The sequence below is a fragment of the Cololabis saira genome, chromosome 20, assembly GCF_033807715.1.
Source record: "Cololabis saira isolate AMF1-May2022 chromosome 20, fColSai1.1, whole genome shotgun sequence".
NCBI classification, from domain to species: Eukaryota; Metazoa; Chordata; class Actinopteri; order Beloniformes; family Belonidae; genus Cololabis; species Cololabis saira.
Genome location: NC_084606.1, coordinates 38568650 through 38592633, shown reverse-complemented (window position 1 = coordinate 38592633; position 23984 = coordinate 38568650). Strand labels below are relative to the sequence as shown.

Here is a 23984-nt window from a genome sequence, read left to right as displayed (position 1 = left end):
AGTTTGTAACAGCTGCAGAGTCAACTGTGACTGACAAGCTCGCATTTTCAACAGATGTTGGAAAAAAAAAAAAAACAGAACACATCCAGAGTTGTGTCCTTGGTGCTGCTCTTGTGTCACGCACTGCGCACAAAGGCACCGTCTCCCGTTGCCATGGCGCCCCGAGGAGAGCCAACAATCTGCTCTAAACAAAGCTGTGAGTTGACTCAAGCAAGAGCAGGAAAAGCCAATTATACCAGCAGGAAAGTATGAAGTCAGATTACGGCTGAACGCTGGAAGAGCAGCAACAAAAACACACACTTGTTTTGTAGTATGATGTTCATTTTGATGACGGAGTCACTGTTGCTTGATATATAAAAGACAGCTCTCTTTTTTCTCTTTCCACACAAGACTGTCTTCATGATTTAAAAAAGAGAGAAAGATATCAGGCTATCTATCTCAATATTGATGACTGTATACGATTTGCTTTAGAAAGGATTCAAACCTCCAACAAAAAAAAAACAAAGACTAAATGGATTTTACACTTGGAAACCAGATGCTTGTACGTCAAGGTGAGGTGATTAACCCTGGTGCTGTGTTCAGGTCAAGGAAGGAGGAAGGAAGGAAGGAAGGAAGGAAGGAAGGAAGGAAGGAAGGAAGGAAGGAAGGAAGGAAGGAAGGAAGGAAGGAAGGAAGGAAGGAAGGAAGGAAGGAAGGAAGGAAGGAAGGAAGGAACGGACGAAAGAAGGAAGGAATGGAGAAAAGAATGAAGGAAGGAAAGAAGGGAGGAAAGAAGGAAGGAAGGGAGGAAAGAAGGAAGGAAGGAAGGAAGGAAGGAAGGAAGGAAGGAAGGAAGGAAGGAAAGAAGGAAGGAAGATAGGAAGGAAGGAAGGAAGGAAGGAAGGAAGGAAGGAAGGAAGGAAGGAAGGAAGGAAGGAAGGAAGGGAAAAAGAAGGAAGGAAGGGAGGAAAGAAGGAAGGAAGGAAGGGAGGAAGGAAGGAAGGAAGGAAGGAAGGAAGGAAGGAGAATGGGAGAAGGAAGGAAGGAAGGAAGGAAGGAAGGAAGGAAGGAAGGAAGGAAGGAAGGAAGGAAGGAAGGAAGGAAGGAAGGAAGGAAGGAAGGAAGGGAGAAAAGAGGAAGGGAGAAGGAAGGAAAGAGGAGGAGGAAAGAAGGAAGGAAGGAAGGAAGGAAGGAAGGAAGGAAGGAAGGAAGGAAGGAAGGAAGGAAGGAAGGGAGAAAAGAGGAAGGGAGAAGGAAGGAAAGAGGAGGAGGAAAGAAGGATAGGAGAATGAGGTCATTTTGACCCAAAGACGGTACAAGGATTAATATCTGAGTTTGTCTCAACGCTAAGAACAAGTGTCTCGTCAACAGCTGATTCTGACTGTCAGGGACAACAAACTCTGAGTCACGACAAACTCTGTCAGAGCTGTCGCGTCTGTCAGACACCAATTTGCTTCCTCTGTTTCAATATGCTCAGCTTTTCACAAAGAAAAAGAAGGATTACTTAACTTCAAGATTTATTTAGTGCAAACACTTGATTGTGACGGGAGGAAACATTCATCTATGTTGCACGGTTGTGACAGAGTAATAAATAATGAAGCTGCAGCGACGGCAGCGATGGCAGACTACAGACGGTACCACGTCAGGGAGAAGAGTGAAACAGCTGCATGTGCCGGTACTGACACCTCAAATACACAAAGATGCAGTTGAACCGCATTATTTATTCAGGATCTGGAAGACAGTTTGGTCCTCTCTAGATATTACGCACCTATCAAGTTTTAACACTGAGTGTGTTTACATGGGACGTTTAATTCCTCTTTAATTCAGAATTAAAATTAAATCTGATTTAAAATGAGTAAAAATTACCATGTAAACACATAAGTCCGAATGAAAATGGCCATTCTGAATTAAACTTTATTCCGAAGTAAGTGGCTGGTTTATTCCGATTTTAAATCCAATGCCGCGATCATGTATACACTCATTCCACTTCACTCAACATTTCCACTTTTTTCTCCAAGTGCATAATGAAAAAAAAATCTTCCTCCTCTAAAATATTATTTTTATTTTTCTCCTGCCTGGCCCTGATTCTCTTCCGTAGATATTAAAGGGTCACAGTTGGACAGATTTGTAAAACATCGCTAAAGTTCAGAAGCATTTGATGTGTGAGATCTTTATATTTAGAATCACTCAAACTAATATAACCCTTATGCTGTCTTCAGGTCAAGGAAGGAGGACGAGAAGAAGGGAGGAAGGAAGGAAGGAAGGAAGGAAGGAAGGAAGGAAGGAAGGAAGGAAGGAAGGAAGGAAGGAAGGAAGGAAGGAAGGAAGGAAGGAAGGAAGGAAGGAAGGAAGGAAGGAAGGAAGGAAGGAAGGAAGGAAGGAAGGAAACAAGGAAAGAAGGAAGGAAGGGAGAAAAGAGGAAAGGAAGAAGGAGAATGAGGTCATTTTGACCCGAAGACAGCACAAGGGTTAAAACATCGCTAAAGTTCAGAAGCATTTGAAGTGTGAGACTTTTATATTTAGGATCACTCAAACTAATATAAATGATCAAACGTCCTCACCTCAGGTTCTCCACAGTCGCACTCCTCTCCTTCCTCCACGAAGCCGTTCCCACACTTCTTCCCCCCCACCAGGTCCTTCATGTCGGGCATGTTGTAGAGACACATGCCCCCTCCCTTCTGGAAGTAGCCGGCCAGGTCCCGCTTGCTGCAGCTGCTGAAGACCCGCGGGAACGGATTCCTGGACGGGAGATTTACATAAACCCTTAAAGAGGTGCAATAAGCAACAGACATCTAAACATATGCTCAGTTACTCCATCGGTAAAAAAACATCAATCTTCAGCTATTCTAATCAAATCACTGTTTCAGTTTATGGGAAACTAAAGGCTATAAATCTTTAGCATGTGCCGCTTTTTGATTCGTATAAAACTAACATTACCTTTGGTCGGACAAAATAATATAATTGTAGGTCTAATTTTGGCTGTGACCAAATTGTTTTCTCTATATTTCTTCTTTATTCTTTATTCTCTATACTCTCTCTATATATAGCTGCCCTCACCCGGTGGCCGCGGCCATCATGCAGCCTCCCTGCTCCGGCGTGGCCTCCACGCAGCAGCCGTCGTTGTCGTGGCTCATACCGAAGTTATGACCGATCTCATGGGCCATGGTGGCGGCAGCACCGATGGAGAGCTCCGAGTGGTCCTGGGGGGGGGGACAGTTAGGTGTTACACACGATAGAGAGCTCTGAGTGGTCCTGGGGGGGGGGGAATCAGTTAGGTGTTACACACGATGGAGAGCTCCGAGTGGTCCTGGGGGGGGGGGGGGGGGGGGACAGTTAGGTGTTACACACGATAGAGAGCTCTGAGTGGTCCTGGGGAGCACCGGGGGGGGGGGTCATTTAGGTGTTCCACATGGATCTGTCCAGAACAATGCACTGGCAGGTATGAACATGTCAATGCAACCTCAACATGCAGATATCTGAATTATACCAGGGAGTTAAGCTCCTATGGTTGGAAACCTTCCTTTTCAAAGGAGCAACTTCCTCTAAAGCTGAATGCAACAAATCAGTAGTGTTACTAGCAAGGAAATCAACATCTGCAGAGGTAGAACCCAGGTCACTGGCCTCGACTACATCACTATCACTATTTTCCACTGTCGTAAGATAAGCAATGGCCTCCCTAAATTTAGCAATAGCTTCATCAGACAAACATCTGCTAAAATAATACCTCCTGCCCTGCACTTCAACATCAACAAAATTAAATTCAAACGTTATTAAATAGTGGTCGGATAAAAGGGAGTTTACAGGTGACACCAACAGACCATCAGTTTCAACACCGTAGGTGAGAACGAGATCGAGAGTATGATTAAAACAGTGCGTCGGTTTGTCCACTTTTTGTGAGATACCCATTGATTCTAGAAGAGAATCGAAAGCTGATTTAAGATTATCGCTTTCAACATCCATATGAATATTAAAGTCACCCACTATGATGAATTTATCTGTGCTGATCAATAATCCAGATGAAAATTCAGACAGAAACTCTAGATCAGCACCAGCAGGGGGCCGGCACACTACCACTAACACAACTTGCTTCTCTGATTTACAGCTCAGGAATTTCAAACATATTATAATCGCTTTTGGGTTCAGTTTTTGTTTGGAGACCGGAGTTATAAATTGCTGCGACTCCTCCGCCCCGGCCCGTGCTTCTAGGAATGTGATGATTAAAGTAGCCGGGCGGAGTCGATTCATTCAAACTAACATACTCTTCCTCCTGTAACCATGTTTCTGTTAAGCAGAAAATATCACTCCTGTTCTCTGTAATTATATAATTTACTAACAGAGACTTGGAGCTTAACGATTGTATATTTAGTAGTCCGCATCTAATTTTGGCCTAATCCTATAACTTCCTATTTAACTTGTATTTAATGGCGACCCAAGTGTAGAGAAACCAAGTGAACAATCACAATTCCGTATGTGTGTAATTATTTCTGCTGGACGTGTTTTTCTTTTGAAATGATGTAATAGAACATGTTTTCCTGCTGTCTGACTAACTACGGAAGAGTATTAGGGCCAAGCAAGAGGAAAAAAATTTGAGAGTGGAAGATTTTTTTTTTTATTGTGCACTTCGAGAAAAAAGTCGAAATGTTGAGATTAATGTTGAAATACAATTTCGAGAAAAAAGTAAAAATTTCGTGAATAAAGTCAGACTCAAGTCAAAGACTTTTTTTTCCTCAACATTTCGACTTTTTTCTCAACATTTCGACTTTTTTCTTAAAATTTAGACTTTTTTCTCAACATTTCGACTTTTTTTCTTAAAATTTCGACTTTTTTCTCAACACTGACTTTTTTCTCGACATTTTGACTTTTTTCTCGAAGTGCATAATGAAAAAAAAATCTTTCTCCTCTAAAATATTATTTTTATTTTTCTCCTGCCTGGCCCTAATACTCTTCCGTAGACTAACAAAAATAGGGGCTTTTATTTTAATTATTTTTTTGTTGGAACAGCATTCCTTCAGAGGTTTGTGGTGTGTTACAAAATCTGTTACAAAACATTCACAGTGACTTTCTCATGGAAAAAGTAAGGGCATACTGTATTTTCAATCGGTCGTGTGAAGACACAGAAGAAGAAAGAAAAAGTAATGATGTCTCAGTTAAGATTGGTGATAATAATAAAGACCGTAGTGAAGCTCCACTGGCAGCTGAAAGCTGCCGCTCACTCTTATCTCAGCTCTAAATGATGCACCAAAACACGGGGGTATAGGAAATGTCTGGAAACGCTGATTCTCTGCAGTCAAATCCTTCAAATTCTATTAAACGCTCAAAATGCCGGACCATGGAGGTATTGTGTGTTTGTGAGGTGTGTTTGGAGTGTGTGTTTGTGAGGTGTGTGTGTGTTTGTGAGGTGTGTGTGCAGTGTGTGTTTGTGAGGTGTGTGTGTGTTTGTGAGGTGTGTGTGCAGTGTGTGTTTGTGAGGTGTGTGTGTGTTTGTGAGGTGTGTGTGCAGTGTGTGTTTGTGAGGTGTGTGTGCAGTGTGTGTGGAGTGTGTGTTAGCCTGCTGAGGCGCATTTCGACTCCACTGGATCCCTGTTCCCACAACAGCTCACAGACTATTAGAATTCAATTTCAATTCAATTTTATTTATATAGCGTCTAATACAACAAAAGTTGTCTCCAAGGAAGGAAGGAAGGAAGAAAGGAAGGAAGGAAGGGAGGGAGTGAGGGAGGAAAGAAGGAAGGAAGGAAGGGAGAAGGAAGGAAGGAAGGAAGGAAGGAAGGAAGGAAGGAAGGAAGGAAGGAAGGAAGGAAGGAAGGAAGGAAGGAAGGAAGGAAGGAAGGAAGGAAGGAAGGAAGGAAGGAAGGAAGGAAGGAAGGAAGGAAGGAAGGAAGGAAGGAAGGAAGGAAGGAAGGAAGGAGAGAGCAGGAGGAAAGAAGGAACAGGAGAATTAGGTAATTTTGACCCAAAGACAGAACAAGGATTAAGTTCTTTGTCTGTCATCTTTTGTAGTTGCGTGTTGTAACATTTTAGCACAATATTAGAGATACATTTTCATTTGTCAAGCTAAAAAAATAAATCTGTAGTTTTCTTATAATTTCTCTGCTTTCGTAGCAGATCACAAATGTCTTATGATCCAGCGTTAATACACAGTAAAGCTGATTAAACAGTGTTGAGCTCAACACTCAACTCTCACTTCATTGTTTCAGGTTATACAATTACAGACTTAACCCTGGTACTGTCTGTGGGTCAAAATTCAATTCAATTCAATTCAATTTTATTTATATAGCGTCTAATACAACAGAGTTGTCTCTAGACGCTTTACAGAGACCCATACCCAGAACATGACCCCCGAGCAGTTATTACATAAACAATGGCAGGTAAAAACTCCCCTAGTGGGAGAAAAACCTTAAGCCAAACAGTGGCAAGGAAAAACTCCCCTTTAGGAGGGAAGAAACCTTGAGCAGGACCAGGCTCATCAGGGGGGACCCTCCTGCCGAGGGCCAGACTGGTGGGTCAGGGACGGCAACAGCACAGCAGGCAGGTGGAAGCAGCAACGGGATGACCGGGGGGTGGGGACCGCAGGCCAGCACACAGCTCCCGAAGCTCCGGCCCAATCAGCAAGTCCCAGGTTGGGGTGCAGGGTCAGGAAAAGACTTGTGCTCCGTAATGCAAGCTACAAGCCACCCATGGCCACCTGCAGGACAAAAGAGAGAAAAGGGAGGAGAAGGGGGGGGCAGCAACGGGATGACCAGGGGTGGGGACCGCAGGCCAGCACGCAGCTCCCGAAGCTCCGGCCCAATCAGCAAGTCCCAGGTTGGGGTGCAGGGTCGGGGAAAGACTTGTGCTCCGTAATGCAAGCTACAAGCCACCCACGACCACCTGCAGGTTCCGGTGTCCGGCAAAGGATGCTGCAACATGGACAAAAGAGAGAAAAGGGAGGAGAAGGGGGGGCCAGCACAAGAAACCACAGGAGCGACTCTGACACACTAAAGTTTACACTACCTAGAGATTTACCAACACCAGCTAGAGGTTTACTAAACACTAACTATAGGCTTTACTAAACAGAAATGTTTTAAGTTTAGTTTTAAAGGTGGAGGTGGTGTCAGCCCCCTTAACCCAGATTGGAAGTTGGTTCCATAGTAGTGGCGCCTGATAGCAGGCGCCACTACTATGGAACCATAGTCACCTCATTCTCCTGTTCCTTCTTTCCTCCTGCTCTCTCCTCCCTTCTCCCTTCCTCTCTCCTCCCTTCTCCCTTCCTCTTTCCTCCCTTCTGTCCTTGTTTTCTCCCTTCCTTCCTTCTTTCCTTGTTTTCTCCCTTCCTTCCTTCTTTCCTTTTTTTCTCCCTTCCTTCCTTCCTTCCTTCCTTCCTTCCTTCCTTCCTTCCTTCCTTCCTTCCTTCCATCCTTTTTTTCTCCCTTCCTTCCTTCTCTTCTCCCTTCCTTCTTTTCTCCCTTCCTTCCTTCTCCCTTCCTCTTTTCCCCCTTCCGTCCCTCTTTCCTTGTTTCCTTCCTTCCTTCTTTCCTCCTGCTCTCTCCTTCCTTCTCCCTTCCTTCCTTCTGTCCTTGTTTTCTCCCTTCCTTCCTTCCTTCCTTCCTTCCTTCCTTCCTTCCTTCCTTCCTTCCTTCCTTCCTTCCTTCCTTCTGTCCTCGTTTTCTCCCTTCCTTCCTTCTGTCCTTGTTTTCTCCCTTCCTTCCTTCTTTTCTCCCTTCCTTCTTTTCTCCCTTCCTTCCTTCTTCCCTTCCTCTTTTCTCCCTTCCTTCCTTCTTTCCTTGTTTTCTCCCTTCCTTCCTTCCTTCCTTCCTTCCTTCCTTCCTTCCTTCCTTCCTTCCTTCCTTCTTTTTTCCCTTCCTTCCTTCTTTCCCCCTGCTCTCTCCTTCCTTCTCCCTTCCTCTTTTTCCCCTTCCGTCCTTCTTTCCTTGTTTCCTTCCTTCCTTCTTTTCTTCCTTCCTTCCTTCTTTCTTTCCTTCTTTTCTTCCTTCCTTCCTTCCTTTCTTCCTTCCTCCCTTCTTCTCTTCCTTCCTTCCTTCCTTCCTTCCTTCCTTCCTTCCTTCCTTCCTTCCTTCCTTCCTTCCTTCCTTCCTTCCTTCCTTCCTTCCTTCCTCCCTCTCTTCCTCCTCCCTTGACCTGAAGACAGCACAAGGGTTAAGGAAACAGTAGAGGAAAACCTGCTGTTTTTGGACTGATCTTTTCATTACCAGACACAAAAATGTAAATGTATTCAAGCTCAGTCAAAACACCCAGGGGGAAAGGAAAGAAAAGCTCAGCAGAAAGAAAGACAGACTGGAGAGCGTAGGAGGGAAAGAGGGAAGGAGAAATCCATCCCCACATACCACGTTGATGCCTCCAGAGTTTTCCAGGCTGCACATTCCCTCCAACGGGGCCATCCCAATCGTAGTCCCCTTGAAAATCACTCCCCTGGTGAGACACAAGCACGGGAAAGGAAAAATATCTTCATTTGAATTTTCTCCCTTTTTACTCAAACACTTAACACTGTACACTGACTGACTGCATGTTAGCTGACCTTCTTATTAATGCAACGCTTTTGTGCGTATCAGATAACTTTGTTATAAGATGTTCATGTCATTATTCAATCAGTGCGTTTACAGCTGTTAATATTCTGGGAATCTTAATCTTAAGCTGTAAGCCATAATCAGCAATATTAAAATAATAAAAGGCTTGCAATATTTCGGTTGATTTGTAATGAATCCAGAATGTATGACATTTTTATTTTTGTAATTGCATTACAGAAAATAAAGAACTTTATCACATTATTCTAATTTTCTGAGACAGTCCTGTAAAAGTGCCAATAGTCCCGCATGCTTTAGTCCAGGGTGGGAACTATTCTAAATGAGTGGAGCATGTAGCCCAGTTTCCCTCCAGTTGAACATTTCCATGCAGGGATTACCAACTTTATCTGAACATGTTAGCAAGTTACTGTATGAGAACTTCTGTTTAGTCTGATTTCAGTTGGAATAATATGTACATGTATGTTTTGATACTAAGATTTTAGTCAGATTTTTGCAATTATTTTTTTCCTATCATCATAAAAACTTAATGTGGGACTGATAAAGTTTTCAATAACGTGACTATTTCAGATTTTTGCTGCTAAGAGTGGACTTAAAAGCTACTGATTCATGGGGTAATTAGTATTTCCCCGATTACTCTTATCTTTTCTAATTTATCTGGCTAAATAAAAAAAGCATAGCGATAAAACGTGATAATGTTGTTGTTTGTCTGAATATATATTTGAGTACTAAGACCTTCTATCAAACGATCAGCCTGCCAGACGCAGAACACAATATTCAAGACTTCCCAAAACAGAATGAAGCTGGTCCAGTGATTGGAAAAGAAGAGCAGAAAAGTGGAGACTAATGGAGGGACCGGTCTGTGCGTGTGTTGGATTTAGCTTATTCTATTAGAATGCAGCAGTTCTGTCTTTCAGCCACATATTAACACTAACACAGAGAAGATTAAAGCAGCTAAAGCAGACAGTTTCACTCATTAGCTTTTCTCAAGGTGGATGTTAAGGAAGGAGAAAATTCACCAATTACCTATAAATGAAACAGAAATGAAAACATAAATTATAATTATCCAAATATTATTATATTATAATATATTATAATTACTTATACCACGGTCTGTGTGAATACTCCATTCTGATTGGCTGGCAGGTGGAGGTTAAAAGTGATAATCTACACCTAGAAAACAAGTTTGGTCTAATTGCCTGATAACTTTAATATCATTGCGCTGAATCAACTGCCAGGTGGTAACCACGACAACAGAGATTCAGAGAAGAAGAGCCGGCTACCGCAGGACGGAGACATGAGGGATTTTGTCATTTCTATTCATTTATTTGGTGAATTTAACAATTTTGATGACTGGGATGCAGAAGAGGAGAGAAAAGAAACAAGCGGAGCGGACTAGAATATCTCCCATGTTTCTTACGTGAGCAGCTGGGCGTTGTCATGTTTTTTGCGAGATTTCAGCTTCTGCCTCCACTGGAGGAAAGACCAGAGCGTGGCGTTGGGCTCTTCGCTGATGATGCACTGATCTCTGTCGGTCCAAACCTCCAGACCAATCAGAGGCACACGGATGTTCAAGGCCTTGTAAAACTTAAAAAGAAAGAGAAAAACACATTAAACAATGTGTTCCAGCACACACACTCATCATACACAGATTTGCCTAGAGCAGGGGTCGGCAACGCAAAATATTTTAGAGCCATATTGGACCAAAAACACAAAAAACAAATATGTCTGGAGCCGCAAAAAATGAAAAGTCTTGTATAAGCCTTAGAATGAAGACAAATGGCGAAAGGCGAAATGTTGAGAAAAAAGTCGAAATGTCAAGAAAAAAGTAAAAATGTCGAGATTAATGTTGAAGTACAATCTCGGGAAAGAAGTGGAAATGTTGAGAAAAAAAGTAAAAATGTCGAGAAAAAAGTGGAAATTTCGAGAAAAAAGTGAAAATTTCGAGAAATAGTCGAAATGTTGAGATTAATGTTGAAGTACAACTTTGAGAAAAAAGTCGAAATGTCGAGAAAAAAGTCAAAATGTCGAGAAAAAAGTCCAAATTTCAAGAAAAAAGTAGAAATGTCGAGATTAAAAAGGAAAACGAAAAAGGAAGAAAAAAAGGGAAAAAAAGTAAAAGAAGAAAAAAGAAAAAAAGCCAAAAAAAGATGAAAAAAAGAAAAAAAAAGGAAAAAAAGAGAAAAAAGAGAAAAGAAAAAGAAAAAAAGAAGATAAAAAAGGAAAAAAGGTCAAACATTTTTGAAAATCTCCAGGAGCCACTAGGGCGGCGCTAAAGAGCCGCATGCAGCTCTAGAGCCACGGGTTGACGACTCCTGGTCTAAAGTGTTTTTTTTTACAAGATCACAAGCTCCTACAACAGATGTTTCCTTTATAATTTCTTCTAGAAGGTTGTCAGGACATGTCTAAAGAAATCCAGATAAAACTTCCTCCAATGTGCATCATTTTCAATCAGTGATGATGCTGGTGGGACTTTTAAGATAAGATGACACAGCACACTAGTGATGGATGACAGCAAGAGTGTGAGGACTGTGTAACAATATAACAGCAGACAGGAGCACGAGTCTTACCTTATCCACGTAATTGGCAATTTCCATTATCCTTGTCTTGGTCTTCTCAAAGTCCCTGTTCTGCCGTTTAAACTGCGGGACATTGAGAATAACGAGAGTATTAATGTCATTAAGCCCTTAAAACTGAACTAGCCCTGGTTTCCTTCTGCCCAGGTCAGTAATACAACTCTGTTTCCATAAAAGGTACCAAGCTGCGGGAAATGTATGCACTTTAAAACACGGAATACAATGACTTTGCATCTTTAAATTTTGATTCTATTATCAAATGTTTAAAATCATAAAATGTAATGCATTTTGAAAATATATGCTCATTTTGAAAAGAAGTTGAGGACACTAAATGATGGAGTTTTCAGGGACTCCCACCCACGGGGGGGGGGACTCCCACCCACGGGGGGGGGACTCCCACCCACGGGGGGACTCCCACGGGGGGGGGACTCCCACCCACGGGGGGACTCCCACCCACGGGGGGACTCCCACGGGGGGGGGACTCCCACCCACGGGGGGACTCCCACCCACGGGGGGACTCCCACCCACGGGGGGACTCCCACCCACGGGGGGACTCCCACGGGGGGACTCCCACCCACGGGGGGACTCCCACGGGGGGGACTCCCACGGGGGGGACTCCCACACGTTCACCCAGACGGGGCGGCAGTGCCGTGCATATGCCACCGTCTGGATGCCTGGGCTGATGTATCAGCCCCAACTGTGGTCCGAGCTTTTACAAAGGCAGGAATCGCCACAGACGTTCAAGACGACAGCAGCGACGCTGACTCGCATCATGGCGACTGATGAGGCATTGTGACACCGTGACTGACGTGAAACTCCAGCTTCCTCCCCCTGCAGGGCCCACACCTTGGAACAGACTTGAACCACAGGAATGCCATATGACGAAGTTCCTGACTGACTGATATGTTAATACCAACTCATTTGGCCACAGACTTGAATAACGAGAACACCCTATGGGGTAGTTTCAACTGAATGATATTCATGCCGAATGCCCGAGGACGGCATTTGGCCACAGATCACATCTGACTGTAAATACCCTTTAGTTGCTTTTTGTCTCTCACCTTTGGCTTGTTGATTCTTGCCTTTTGTACTTTGAACTTACTGTATAAAGAGTCATGATTTCAACCATTCTTGGTCAGCACACCAACCCAGACACGCTCTGCGTAGGTCTGCTCACCGCCGGCTACTGAATAAAACTCACTACACCACAGCGGACTTCTCAACTGGATTTTATATTATTCTTCAACACGACTGTGACAGACGGAGCCGGGACCATTGGATGCTGCACTCTAGCTGTTCCGTTCCCACACAGAACAAGAAGATTTCTAGGGATTCAGGGATGAATTGGAAAAGTTCTCCTACGCATTTGTTTTGGGAGTGAACCATGTTTCAGAAAGCTGGTTATTATTTTGTTAATAAAGTTTTTACTTGCAGTACTTTTCTTCTTGTGTTTTTTTTCTCCATCAGGTAGATACATAACTCAACCCCAGCCCCTATACTACGGTATCTTACCATATATTCCGTGCGCCGTATAATGCGGTGCGCCTTATATATAAAAGTTTGAAAATAGGCCATTTATTGTTGGTGCGCCTTATAATACGATGGTGTGGAAAATACGGTACATCAATAATGGAGCCGAGTCAGTATGGAGCTAGAACAGTCTCATAATTCACAAATGCACACACCGTTCCGCAAAGGCACAGGACAAAATTCACAAATGCACACACCGATTCGCAAATGCACACACCGTTTCACAAATGCACAGGACTATTCATACGTGCGTAGGACAAGATATACAAATGTATTTTTGATGCACACACAAATATAACCTGATTTACAAACGTTTTTTTGTCTGTGAGCTGCGCTGGATTTGCGTGTGACTTTTGAGACTCCTCTGACTCGACTCGATCCACAAATACGTTTTTTTTTAACACGGAAGGATCTGCAACCAATCAGATGCCTTCCTTTGTTCCAGCCAATCATAAGAGCGCACCCCACGTGGGGGACGATTTACTCGTAAACCAATCAGATTAAAGGGGCGGATACACCTGCTGTTTGAACTGGTTTAGCACCGTTCGCTTAGAAAAGTGATTAATATTTCGAATTGGTGGAATAAAGATAAATAAACCAGACAGCAACACGGGATGGAGAGAAGATCACTGCTCTGTTTTTCTTGTAATCTCGGTAAAGAAAACATCACGATCGGAGATGGTTTGTCGGGCCGTTCAACCGGAGCCGTCGGGAGACGGTGTGTGCATTTGCGAATTATGAGACTGTTCTAGCTCCATAAGTCAGAGCTGGATCTGTCTGTACACAACAGTAACATTTGTTTTAATGGTTCTGATGTGTACACAGCCACATCTGTGCTCGATAACATTTACTATCTGCATGCTGTTGCACTATTGACAAAGGGGAGCATTTAAAACTCCCTTTTGTCTGCACTGCCCTTTGTGAACAGTGAACACACATGACATATTACACATGCATTATTGGAGTAACAAAAGGTGGTGTATCTCCCTCACGTCTCCTGCTAGTGTTTGGCTTGAGCCAGATCAAAAGAGACCTGCTATCTGGCGCTGCCTTTTGTAGCTCTGTTTTTTTTCTGTTTGCTTAGTGTTTCATGCAAAGCGAGTCAGTCTCAGTGCTGCCATGGTGTCTGATGATGAAATGGTGGGAACAGAAACCATTAGTGGTGGATTGGAGGCACCGTGGAGAAAGAAAGAAGTGAGGCAGAGTGCTACACCCTTTATTTTCTCTTGCATCTGCAGTCTTTCACTCTTTTCTTGCCCCTTATAGTCTTAGTCATTACAATTTCCCTTTGGGCTGCTGGTTTGGGGTATAATGTTGTTACCGAAACTCTTTTAGTTTCTTAAAAAATGATTATCTCCATTAGAGAGAATATTAGTAGCACCCTGCTCACTCCTGCGTCTGACATGTCATCATATGGAGCGGTTTTGTTGGCGGTTCTTGAGCCTCATTTGTGTGTCTGTTTTGGTCCTTCTAAACTCTCTCAACATCTGCAGAGGTAGAACCCAGATCACTGGCCTCTACTACTTCACTATTTTCCACTGTCGTAAGCAACTGGAGCAAATAAGACATTCCTTTTGAATTGTAGTGCAACAAAATCCTTTAAAAAGCCTCCTTTAAAATTAATGAAACCGTCCTTGACAAAAATGATTGGAACCCTCAACGTAATATTTTGTTTTGAGGCAATAACTGCAATCAAGTGATTTCTGAAACTCTTAATGAGACTTGAGCACCTTTAGACAGGTGTTTTGGTCTACTCCTCATGAATAAAGTGCTCCAGCTGTCTCGGGTTTGAAGGGTTTCTTCTCCAAACTGCAGGTTTCAGCTCATTATCCAATGTTTTGTTCTTAGCCATTCTTGGGCATTTTCAGCTGAGTCATTATCCCATGGAGAGCCATTACCTGCAACCGGAGCAAGCTCCCTGACACCGGGCCGCAGATTTCACCCCAGAATGCTTTGAGTTTTAGATTCTATTGTACCTGAATTTTTTTCTCCAATCTCTTCAGTTTGTCATCACTTTTTCTCTAGTGGCCATGTCCAGTGAGGTTGGCCGTCCTGAGGACCGTAAACCTCTGAATGAAACCAGTCACACCTCAAGAGTTTGACCCCCGTGATCCCCTTTACAGCGTCACGGGGTCTGCTGGAGCCTATCCCTGCTAATTATCAGGCGAGAGGCGGGGGTTCACCCTGGACAGGTCCTGTCGCCCTACGGGCAATTTAGAATCATCAATGAACCTTTTACGCATGTTTTTGGACTGTGGGAGGAAACCGGAGTAACAGGGAAAATGATGACCAGGCTGCATCCCAGAGGGGTGCACATGCCTGGCACCTTATTCAACATTTAATGATGCATTTTCCCATCATTTCAAGTGGAATGATACTAGCAAAACAAGAATATTTAAAGTGTCTTTCAAGTGCATTTTTGCAGCAATATTGCTGCAGAACAAAGAAAATGCTACATTTAGTCTGGGCTACCTCACCCATCAGACAATCTACACCACAAAAATTCAAAATATTAACAAGAATATTTGTCTTATTTCTAGTTAAAATGGCTCATTTTTAGTAATAGAAAAATCTCATTACACTTAAAACAAGACTCATCACTGGAAAAAACAACAATTTTCACCTGTTTCAAGTAGATTTTCACTTGAAATCAGTAGAAAAATCTGCCAGTGGAACAAGATTTTTTTGCTTGTAATAAGAAGATAAATCTTGTCCCACTGGCAGATTTTTCTACTTTTTTCAAGTGAAAATTTTACTTGAAACAGGTGAAAATTGTCAAATAAGTGATTTTTCTGGTGTTATTTTTCTGGTGATGACTCTAAATGTTGAAATAGCAGTAAAACCACATTCATTGATGAAATGACATAAGGGATGGAAAGGAGGGATGGCAGTTTTACAGGGGGGATGATTTGGACCGTTTTTATTTCAGGGGGGATGATTTGGACCGTTTTTATTTCAGGGGGGGATGATTTGGACCGTTTTTATTTCAGGGGGGGATGATTTGGACCGTTTTTATTTCAGGGGGGGATGATTTGGACCGTTTTTATTTCAGGGGGGGATGATTTGGACCGTTTTTATTTCAGGGGGGGATGATTTGGACCGTTTTTATTTCAGGGGGGGATGATTTGGACCGTTTTTATTTCAGGGGGGATGATTTGGACCGTTTTTATTTCAGGGGGGGATGCCGTCCCCCCTCATCCCCCCTCAACTCCAGTACTGGTATTAACCATACACAAGCCCACATTTCTTAAGCCAACAACCGTAGTGGTGCAGTCTGGGAGTGGATTAGTACACAGGACACGGGTATAACTTCATATAAAGCTTTTGCTGCACTAGATGCTGCAATCATGTCATTCTTTTGAGGAAAAACCTTGCTTGTGTTAGCAAAACAATACATAACGATGTTCTGCATATATTAAAGCAATAGGGCTGAATGCTAAGCTGGTGTACCAACAAAGGCCTCTTGCTCACAACTGGACTATTATAAATCAAATAAACATGACAATGTTGGCTGCATAAGTGCTGAGCAGTTAAAATATTTGAACTAACAATAATGGGGAAACATTTGACTTTGCTAAACAGCAGCAATCCTCAGTTGAACATTGAAAACAGAAGCACAAACAGAATTTTGTTAAAAGAAAAGATGATGTAATATGGTGGTAAACAAGCGCCTTTCCAAACACTTTAAAAAGGCTGGAGGCATCAACCTCAGCATATGCGCATAGATTTTTCAAAGAAAATCTATTTTTCAACATTATGATATTATTTTCTATATTTACGTTTTTGATTTATTACCATGGTTAAATAATTTGCAAGTCTTTGCATTTTCTTTATATTCATATTTTACAGTGTTCAAACCTTCCAGAAATAGAATATAAAGCGGACCACATTCTTGTTAATAGTCAACAGGCATCATTATCATAATGAATACTCTTCGACGCCATGTTCATTGCTTGATAGTTTCATTTAATTCCCACGCATGCATGAGTTAAATGTGAGAGTAGAGTAGACTTATCCTACCAGTGTGTTGTCTGCCACAATGTACAGCTCCAAGTACTTTGTTGTGTCCAAGGTATTCCTCTTAACCTGAGAGTAGAGAGAAAATGAAAACATTTCATTCACAGGGCACAAATTGAACGTGTGACTCTTAACTCTGACAACTCTAATAATCTTGCAACAACAGCATGTGTCCAGGACTGGGTTATTCTAAATCGTAGCTGACCTCCCTTATGACTACAGTGTACCCATTTTCTGATCCATCCAGCAGGATGAAGCACTATATCACAAAGCTTAAATCAATCAAACTGGTTTCTTGACCATTACAATGAGACCACTGTAATGAAATGGCCTTGAAAGTCACCAGATCTCAATCCAACAGAGCACCTTTACCATCTGGTTGAATGGGGAATTTGCGTCATGGATGAGCAGCCGACAAATCTGCAGCAAATACGTGATGCTATCATGTGGACATGGACCGAGATCTCGTAGGAATGTTTCCAGCACCTTGCTGAATCTATGCCATGAAGAATAAAGGTAGTTCAAGGACAGAAGTAGATTCAACCTGGTACTTTCAAGGTGCATTTCATTCAAATTAGGAACCGTTCACGGTGTACCGTCAAAAAAATGCCCCACGGTAAGAATTTGTCATCTCGTGGTAAAAATGATAAATTCCTGTTGATGACGTTTTTGTGTAAAGATGATTTATGGTTCTGTGTTAAATCCAAGGAAGGAAGGAAGGAAGGAAGGAAGGAAGGAAGGAAGGAAGGAAGGAAGGAAGGAAGGAAGGAAGGAAGGAAGGAAGGAAGGAAGGAAGGAAGGAAGGAAGGAAGGAAGGAAGGAAGGAAGCAAGGATATGAGCCAGAAAGAAAGAAAGAAAGAAAGAAAGAAAGAAAGAAAGAAAGAAAGAAAGAAAGAAAGAAAGAAAGAAAGAAAGAAAGACAGAAAAATCCCCGCTGATACGTGTTTGTGTAACAAACATGAGTCATTCCAGTTTTGCAGTACAGGTGTAACTCATTTAATTGGTTTTTATTAATTCAATTTAATTGGTGTAGTTTAGTAGTATTTAGTATCTTTTAAAGCAGTGATTTGGCTCCAAAGACTGAATGTGGTGATAGATTTATAGTTACAAAGGTGGAGTTGAATTGGTATTTCTTTTATCTTCATTTTTATCATTATCGGGATAAATGCCAGAAATTATCGTGATCAATTTTTTAGTCCATACCGCCCATCCCTAATTCAAACTCAAAAATACTTTAATCCCTTGGGCCGCTCGGTGGCGCAGTGGGTTAAGCAGCGGCTCATATACTGACTACAGTCCTCCTCCTGCAGCGGTCGCGGGTTCAAATCCAGCCCGTGCACCTTTGCTGCGTGTCTTCCCCGTTCTCTCTCTCTACCCCTTTCCAGTCTGCATCTCAATAAAGGGCCACTAGAGCCCAAAAAAAGACTTTAATCCCAGAAGGTAAATTCATTGTTGCAGTAGTCAGGATTGCAGTTTCTTTTGGTCGTGCGTATGAGCGAATGGTTTGTTCAGTATGCCACCGGTACATGTTTCCTTTGTTTACTCCAACAGACAGAACAGCTGATTGTGCTTATGCCGGCCGGTATAGTGGACAGACCAGCTGTTACCCCAACTGAACTCTCCAGGGATGGAAAACACTCCTGCAGAGGAGCAAAGCAACGTCTCCGGGGATGGAAACACTCCTGCAGAGGAGCAAAGCAACGTCTCCGGGGATGGAAACACTCCTGCAGAGGAGCAAAGCAACGCCGGGGGGTGAGAGGAAGGTCGAGACGGAAGGGCTGTTGGAGAGGAGGAGATTTAACCTTTGTGCTGTCTTCGGGTCAAACTCAAACTCAAACTTTATTTATTTATATAGCACCAAATCATACAATATAAATGCAACACATGGTGCTTTACATGCAGAATAAAATAACAATCAAAAACACAATTTAAAACATCCCATACGACCCCAACCCCCACCCCCCACGCGTACACACACACACACACACACACACTCATACACATGTGCACACACACACACACACACACACACACACACACACACACACACACACACACACACAATAAGTGGACTGGTGACATGGCTTAGCACTAACGATCCAGGTGAGGAAAACACTACCTATGGGTGGCCGTCCACACCGAGAGGCAAGGTCAAGGAAGGAGGAAGGGAAGAAGGGAGGAAAAAAGGAAGGAAGGGAGGAAGAAAAGAAGGAAGGAAGGGAGGAAAGAAGGGAGGAAAGAAGGAAGGTAGGGAGAAAAGAAGGGAGAAAAGAAAGAAGGGAGGAAAGACGGAAGGAAGGGAAAAAAGAAGGAAGGATGGAAGGAAGGAAAGAAGGAAGGATGGAAGGAAGGAAAGAAGGTCGGCCCAGTGAGATCCCACATGTTATCATCGTTGCCGTGTCCACCTCTGCAAACCAACATATGCCTGCAGCACCATCATCTCCAAACTTCAGACTCAACACCCCAGTGCCCTCGTCATCATGTCGGGAGACTTTAACCACGTCATCCTGGATATGCCGACCTTCAAACAGTATTGAATATAAACTGTTGTGGTCAACTTTGTCACTTGGTGAGCTGACCCGTCTGCAGCTCAATGTGACAAAGACAAAGGAGCTGATAGTGGATCTGAGATGGGGTTAAAACACCAGTGGCCCCTGTTTCCATCCAGGGGGTCCCTGTGGACACTGCTGAGGAATACAGGCACCCGGGGGTGTACCTGAATAACCAGCTGGACCAGACCAATGCTGAGGCTGACTACAAGAAGGGCCAAAGCTGACTCTTTTTCCTAAGAAGGTTGAAGTACTTTAACATTGTTGAAGAATAATATAAAATCCAGTTGAGAAGTCTGCTGTGGTGTAGTGAGTTTTATTCAGTAGCCGGCGGTGAGCAGACCTACGCAGAGCGTGTCTGGGTTGGTGTGCTGACCCAGAGTGGTTGGAATCATGACTTTTATACAGTAACTTCAAAGCACAAAAGGCAGGAATAAAGTCATGTGAGAGACAAAAAGCAATTTACAGTCAGATGTGATCTGTGGCCAAATGCCGTTATCGGGCATTTGGCATGACCAGGGGTCGGCAACCTAACATGTTGAAAGAGCCATATTGGACCAAAAACACAAAAAACAAATATGTCTGGAGCCGCAAAAAAATGAAAAGTCTTGTATCAGCCTTAGAATGAAGACAGCACGCTTCATGTTCATCTTCATATTAGTTAGAACTGGAGGAAGATTTTTTTTTTTCATTATGCACTTCGAGAAAAAAGTCGAAATGTCGAGATTAATGTTGAAGTACAATCTCGAGAAAAAAGTCGAAATGTCGAGAAAAAAGTCAAAATTTTGAGAAAGAAAGAAAAGAAGAAGAAAGAAGAAAAAGATGTAAAAAAAGGTCAAACATTTTTGAAAAAGCTCCAGGAGCCACTAGGGCGGTGCTAAAGAGCACCGCAGCTCTAGAGCTAAAGAGCTAATATGAAGATGAACATGAAGCGTGCTGCCTTCGGGTTGAGGGCCCCTGGGCATGACTGTCACTAAGTTGTAAATTAACCCCATAGAGTGTTCTCGTGGTTCAAGTCTGTGGCCAAATGAGTTGGTATTAACATATCAGTCAGTCAGGAACTTCGTCATATGGCATTCCCGTGGTTCAAGTCTGTGTTTGAGGCCAGTTCCAAGGTGTCGGCCCTGCAGGCGGTAGGAAGCTGGAGTTTCACGTCAGCTACGGTGTCACAATGCCTCATCAACATCTTCCGGTCGATGCCAAGGATGTTTAATGAGTCTGTTGTAGCCCGTGCTGTCACATGCTGGGGAGGTGGCATGAAGGTCGCAGACACCAACAGACTTAACAAGCTGATGAGGAGGGCCGGTGATGTTGTGGGGAAGGGGCTGGACACCCTGACAACGAACGGTGGCAGAGAGGAGCATACCGATCGATTGATTCTTCAGAGTCATTCTAGAGGTTTACAGCTGTGGGCAGGATGAAGTGGAAGAAGCTGATGCTGAGTCACTGTGTTGAGTCACTGTGTCGTGCAGAGGATGACCAGGGTAGTCCAGGATTTCCCTCATTTTATCAAATATCCTCCTTTGCACCGAACAGAGCCAGAACAGAACCTTCTTTATCAATGTGTTCACTTTCTTTAACCCTGGTACTGTCTTTGGGTCAAAATGACCTACGGTAATTCTCCTGTTCCTTCTTTCATCCTGCTCTCTCCTTTACTCCCTTCCTTCTTTAATCCCTTCATTCTTTTCTCCTTTCCTTCTTTCTTTTCTCCCCTCGTACATTCTTTCCTTGTTTTCCTCCTTTCCTTCCTTCATTCTTTTTTCCCTTCCTTCCTTCCTCCCTTTCTTCCTTCCTTCCTTATTTTCTCCATTTCTTTTTTCCCTTCCTTCCTTCTTTCCTCCCTTCTTTCCTTATTTCCTTCCTTCTTTTCTCCCTTCCTTCCTTCTTTCCTTCCTTCCTTCTTTTCTCCCTTCCTTCCTTCCTTCCTTCTTCCTTCCTTCCTTCCTTCCTTCTTTTCTCCCTTCCTTCCTTCCTTCCTTCTTCCTTCCTTCCTTCCTTCTTTTCTCCCTTCCTTCCTTCTTTTCTCCCTTCCTTCCTTCCTTCCTTCTTCCTTCCTTCCTTCCTTCTTTTCTCCCTTCCTTCCTTCTTTCCTCCCTTCTTTCCTTCCTTCCTTCTTTTCTTTCTTCCTTCCTTCCTTCTTTCTTCCGTCCTTCCTTCTTTCCTCCCTTCCTTCCTTCTTTTCTCCCTTCTTTCCTTCCTTCCTTCCTTCCTTCCTTCCTACCTTCTTTTTTCCCTTCCTTCCTTCTTTCCTTCTTTCCTTCCTTCTTTCCTCCCTTCTTTCCTTCCTTCCTTCTTTTCTCCCTTCCTTCCTTCCTTCTTCCTTCCTTCCTTCCTTATTTTCTCCCTTCCTTCCTTCTTTTCTCCCTTCCTTCCTTCCTTCTTTCTTCCTTCCTTCCTTATTTTCTTCCTTCCTTCCTTCTTTTTTTCTTCCTTCCTTCTTTCCTCCCTTCTTTTCTCCCTTCCTTCCTTCTTTCCTCCCTTCTTTCCTTCCTTCCTTCTTTTCTTTCTTCCTTCCTTCTTTCTTCGTTCCTTCCTTCCTTCCTTCCTTCCTTATTTTCTCCCTTCCTTCCTTCTTTTTTCTTCCTTCCTTCTTTCCTCCCTTCCTCCCTCCCTCCTTCCTTGACCCGTAGACAGCACCAGGGTTAGGTCCTCTGCTGTGATGCTGCTCCTCCACAGATGACTGATTGAAATCTCCTAAACACATTTATAGATAAGATATTCAACATCTTGCTGTAAATGCTGAAGGACCCAAGATTCTTCAAATAGTAATATCTGCTCTATCCTTTCTTATAAACAACATGAGTGTTGCATCTCCAGTCCAGTTTGTTGTCCAGGTGAAAACCAAGATATTTATATTCGTCCACCACCTCCACTTCTTCTCCAACAATAGAAAATACTAACTATTTGACTGGTTTAGAATCCAATGTAGTTTGACCACAACAGCACATCCCTCTCATGAGAGCGCTTCCTCTGAACAACGTCCACTACTTTGAAAAGACTTAAATCACGAATATTGCAACAATTTGCCCTTGGGAATGAATCAAGTAATCTTTTAATTTGAATTTGGTCTGCGATCAAGACCAAATATGAAAAGGACAATGCAGAATGTTTTCAGCTACTGGTCCAAAAGCCAAGCCTTTGGGCCTTTGGGTACGGGTCAAACATGAGACCATCTGTCTAATAACAGAAGCTGAAGCTGCTTTATGCAACACGCATCAAGATCAAAAGCACAACAGCAAATACACAACATAAATGCTGAAAAAGAGAAGAAAGTAGGTGTGTCTAAAATAAATATCTGAAAACCTTAATGAACTGGAGCAACGCTGGAAAGAAGAGTGGCCCAAAAATCCCCACAACAAAAGTTAAAGGCTGCATAACGACACAGATAAAACAATTCAACGTATTGCTGCTAACAGTCAAATACGAGCCGTTTTATCACTGGTTTACTTCACACACACCGCTGCAGCGTTTATGCTGCAGCGTTTATGCTGCAGCGTTTATGCTGCAGCGTTTATGCTGCAGCGTTTATGCTGCCGTCCATCACAGACACTTCTGAAATCATCTTTGATTGCAGCTACAATATCAACCCTGGTACTGTCTTTGGGTCAAAATGACCTCATTCTCCTGTTCCTTCTTTCCTCCTGCTCTCTCCTTCCTTCTCCCTTCCTTCTTTCTTTACTCCTTTCCTTCTTTCTTTTCTTCCTTCCTTCCTTCTTTCCTCCCCTCGTACATTCTTTCCTTGTTTTCTCCTTTCCTTCCTTCATTCTTTTAATCCCTTCCTTCCTCTCTTCTTTCCTTCCTTCCTTATTTCCTCCCTTCCTTCCTTTCTCCATTCCTTCCTTCCTTCCTTATTCTTTTCTCCATCCATTCCTTCCTTCTTTCCTCTCTTCTTTCCTTCCTTCCTTCTTTTCTCCATTCCTTCCTTCCTTCCTTCCTTCCTTCCTTCCTTCCTTCCTTCCTTCCTTCCTTCCTTCCTTCCTTCCTTCCTCTCTTCTTTCCTTCCTTCCTTCTTTTCTCCATTCCTTCCTTCCTTCTTTCCTCTCTTCTTTCCTTCATTCCTTCTTTTCTCCCTTCCTTCCTTCTTTCCTCTCTTCTTTCCTCCCTTCATTCCTTCTTTTCACCCTTCCTTCCATCTTTCTTATCTCCTCCTTCTTTTTCTCCCTTCCTTCTTTCCTTCTTTTCTTTCTTCCTTCCTTAATTCTTTCCTCCCTCCTTCTCTTCCTCCCTCCTTGACCTGAAGACAGCACAAGGGTTAACGTTATGTCTGTACCAGGTTTGCAAAAGGCCCTTCAGATGTGGACAGAACTCTTCTCAGCTGGAGCCGTTACTGGCACGTCTTTTGTGGAAGTTACATCTGGCATTAATTTAAACACGGTTTAGAAATGTATCTTTGAAATGTTTTGTTTTGCTTGTTCAAGTAGCTTTTCTGTATTGGATTTTAAGCCTGACGGGAAATTCTGACGACAATCTTGTTCACATTTTTACAGGAACATACTGGACTGTCTCCCCAAAATTAGAATATTGTGATTTACAGGAACAAGCAGGCCTTGATCTACAATATGCTGAAAGACATAAAAAGCTGTTTTCCCAGCTGTAAAAACACAGAAATCCTAAAGGTGGTGGAAGGTTTGGAATTGTGATGAATGTTTGAGGACTCACCCTTGAATGAAGCGGTCTGAGCAGGTTGAAGATGTCGGTGGTCTGATGCCCGTGGCCACAGTTTCCAGCCGTAATGGGCAGATCCCCGGCACTCAGTAGTAAATGTTGGGAAGTGTTCCCGGTGCTGATGGGCTCCAGGTAGAAGGTGTCGGTC

At 43.0% G+C, this 23984-nt stretch overlaps 1 protein-coding gene across 1 annotated transcript in view; it reads right to left on the bottom strand.

Moving 5' to 3' along the window:
- The window catches only part of LOC133420881 (disintegrin and metalloproteinase domain-containing protein 19-like), a 203996-nt gene that overhangs the window by 46019 nt on the left and 133993 nt on the right, over window positions 1–23984 (bottom strand). Inside the window, 7 exon segments of the mRNA XM_061710762.1 lie at window positions 2541–2718; window positions 3037–3179; window positions 8304–8388; window positions 9919–10085; window positions 11069–11140; window positions 16625–16690; window positions 23831–23984. The exon segment at window positions 23831–23984 is cut by the window's right edge and continues 10 nt beyond it. Of these exon segments, the coding sequence (XP_061566746.1) occupies window positions 2541–2718; window positions 3037–3179; window positions 8304–8388; window positions 9919–10085; window positions 11069–11140; window positions 16625–16690; window positions 23831–23984 (865 nt within the window).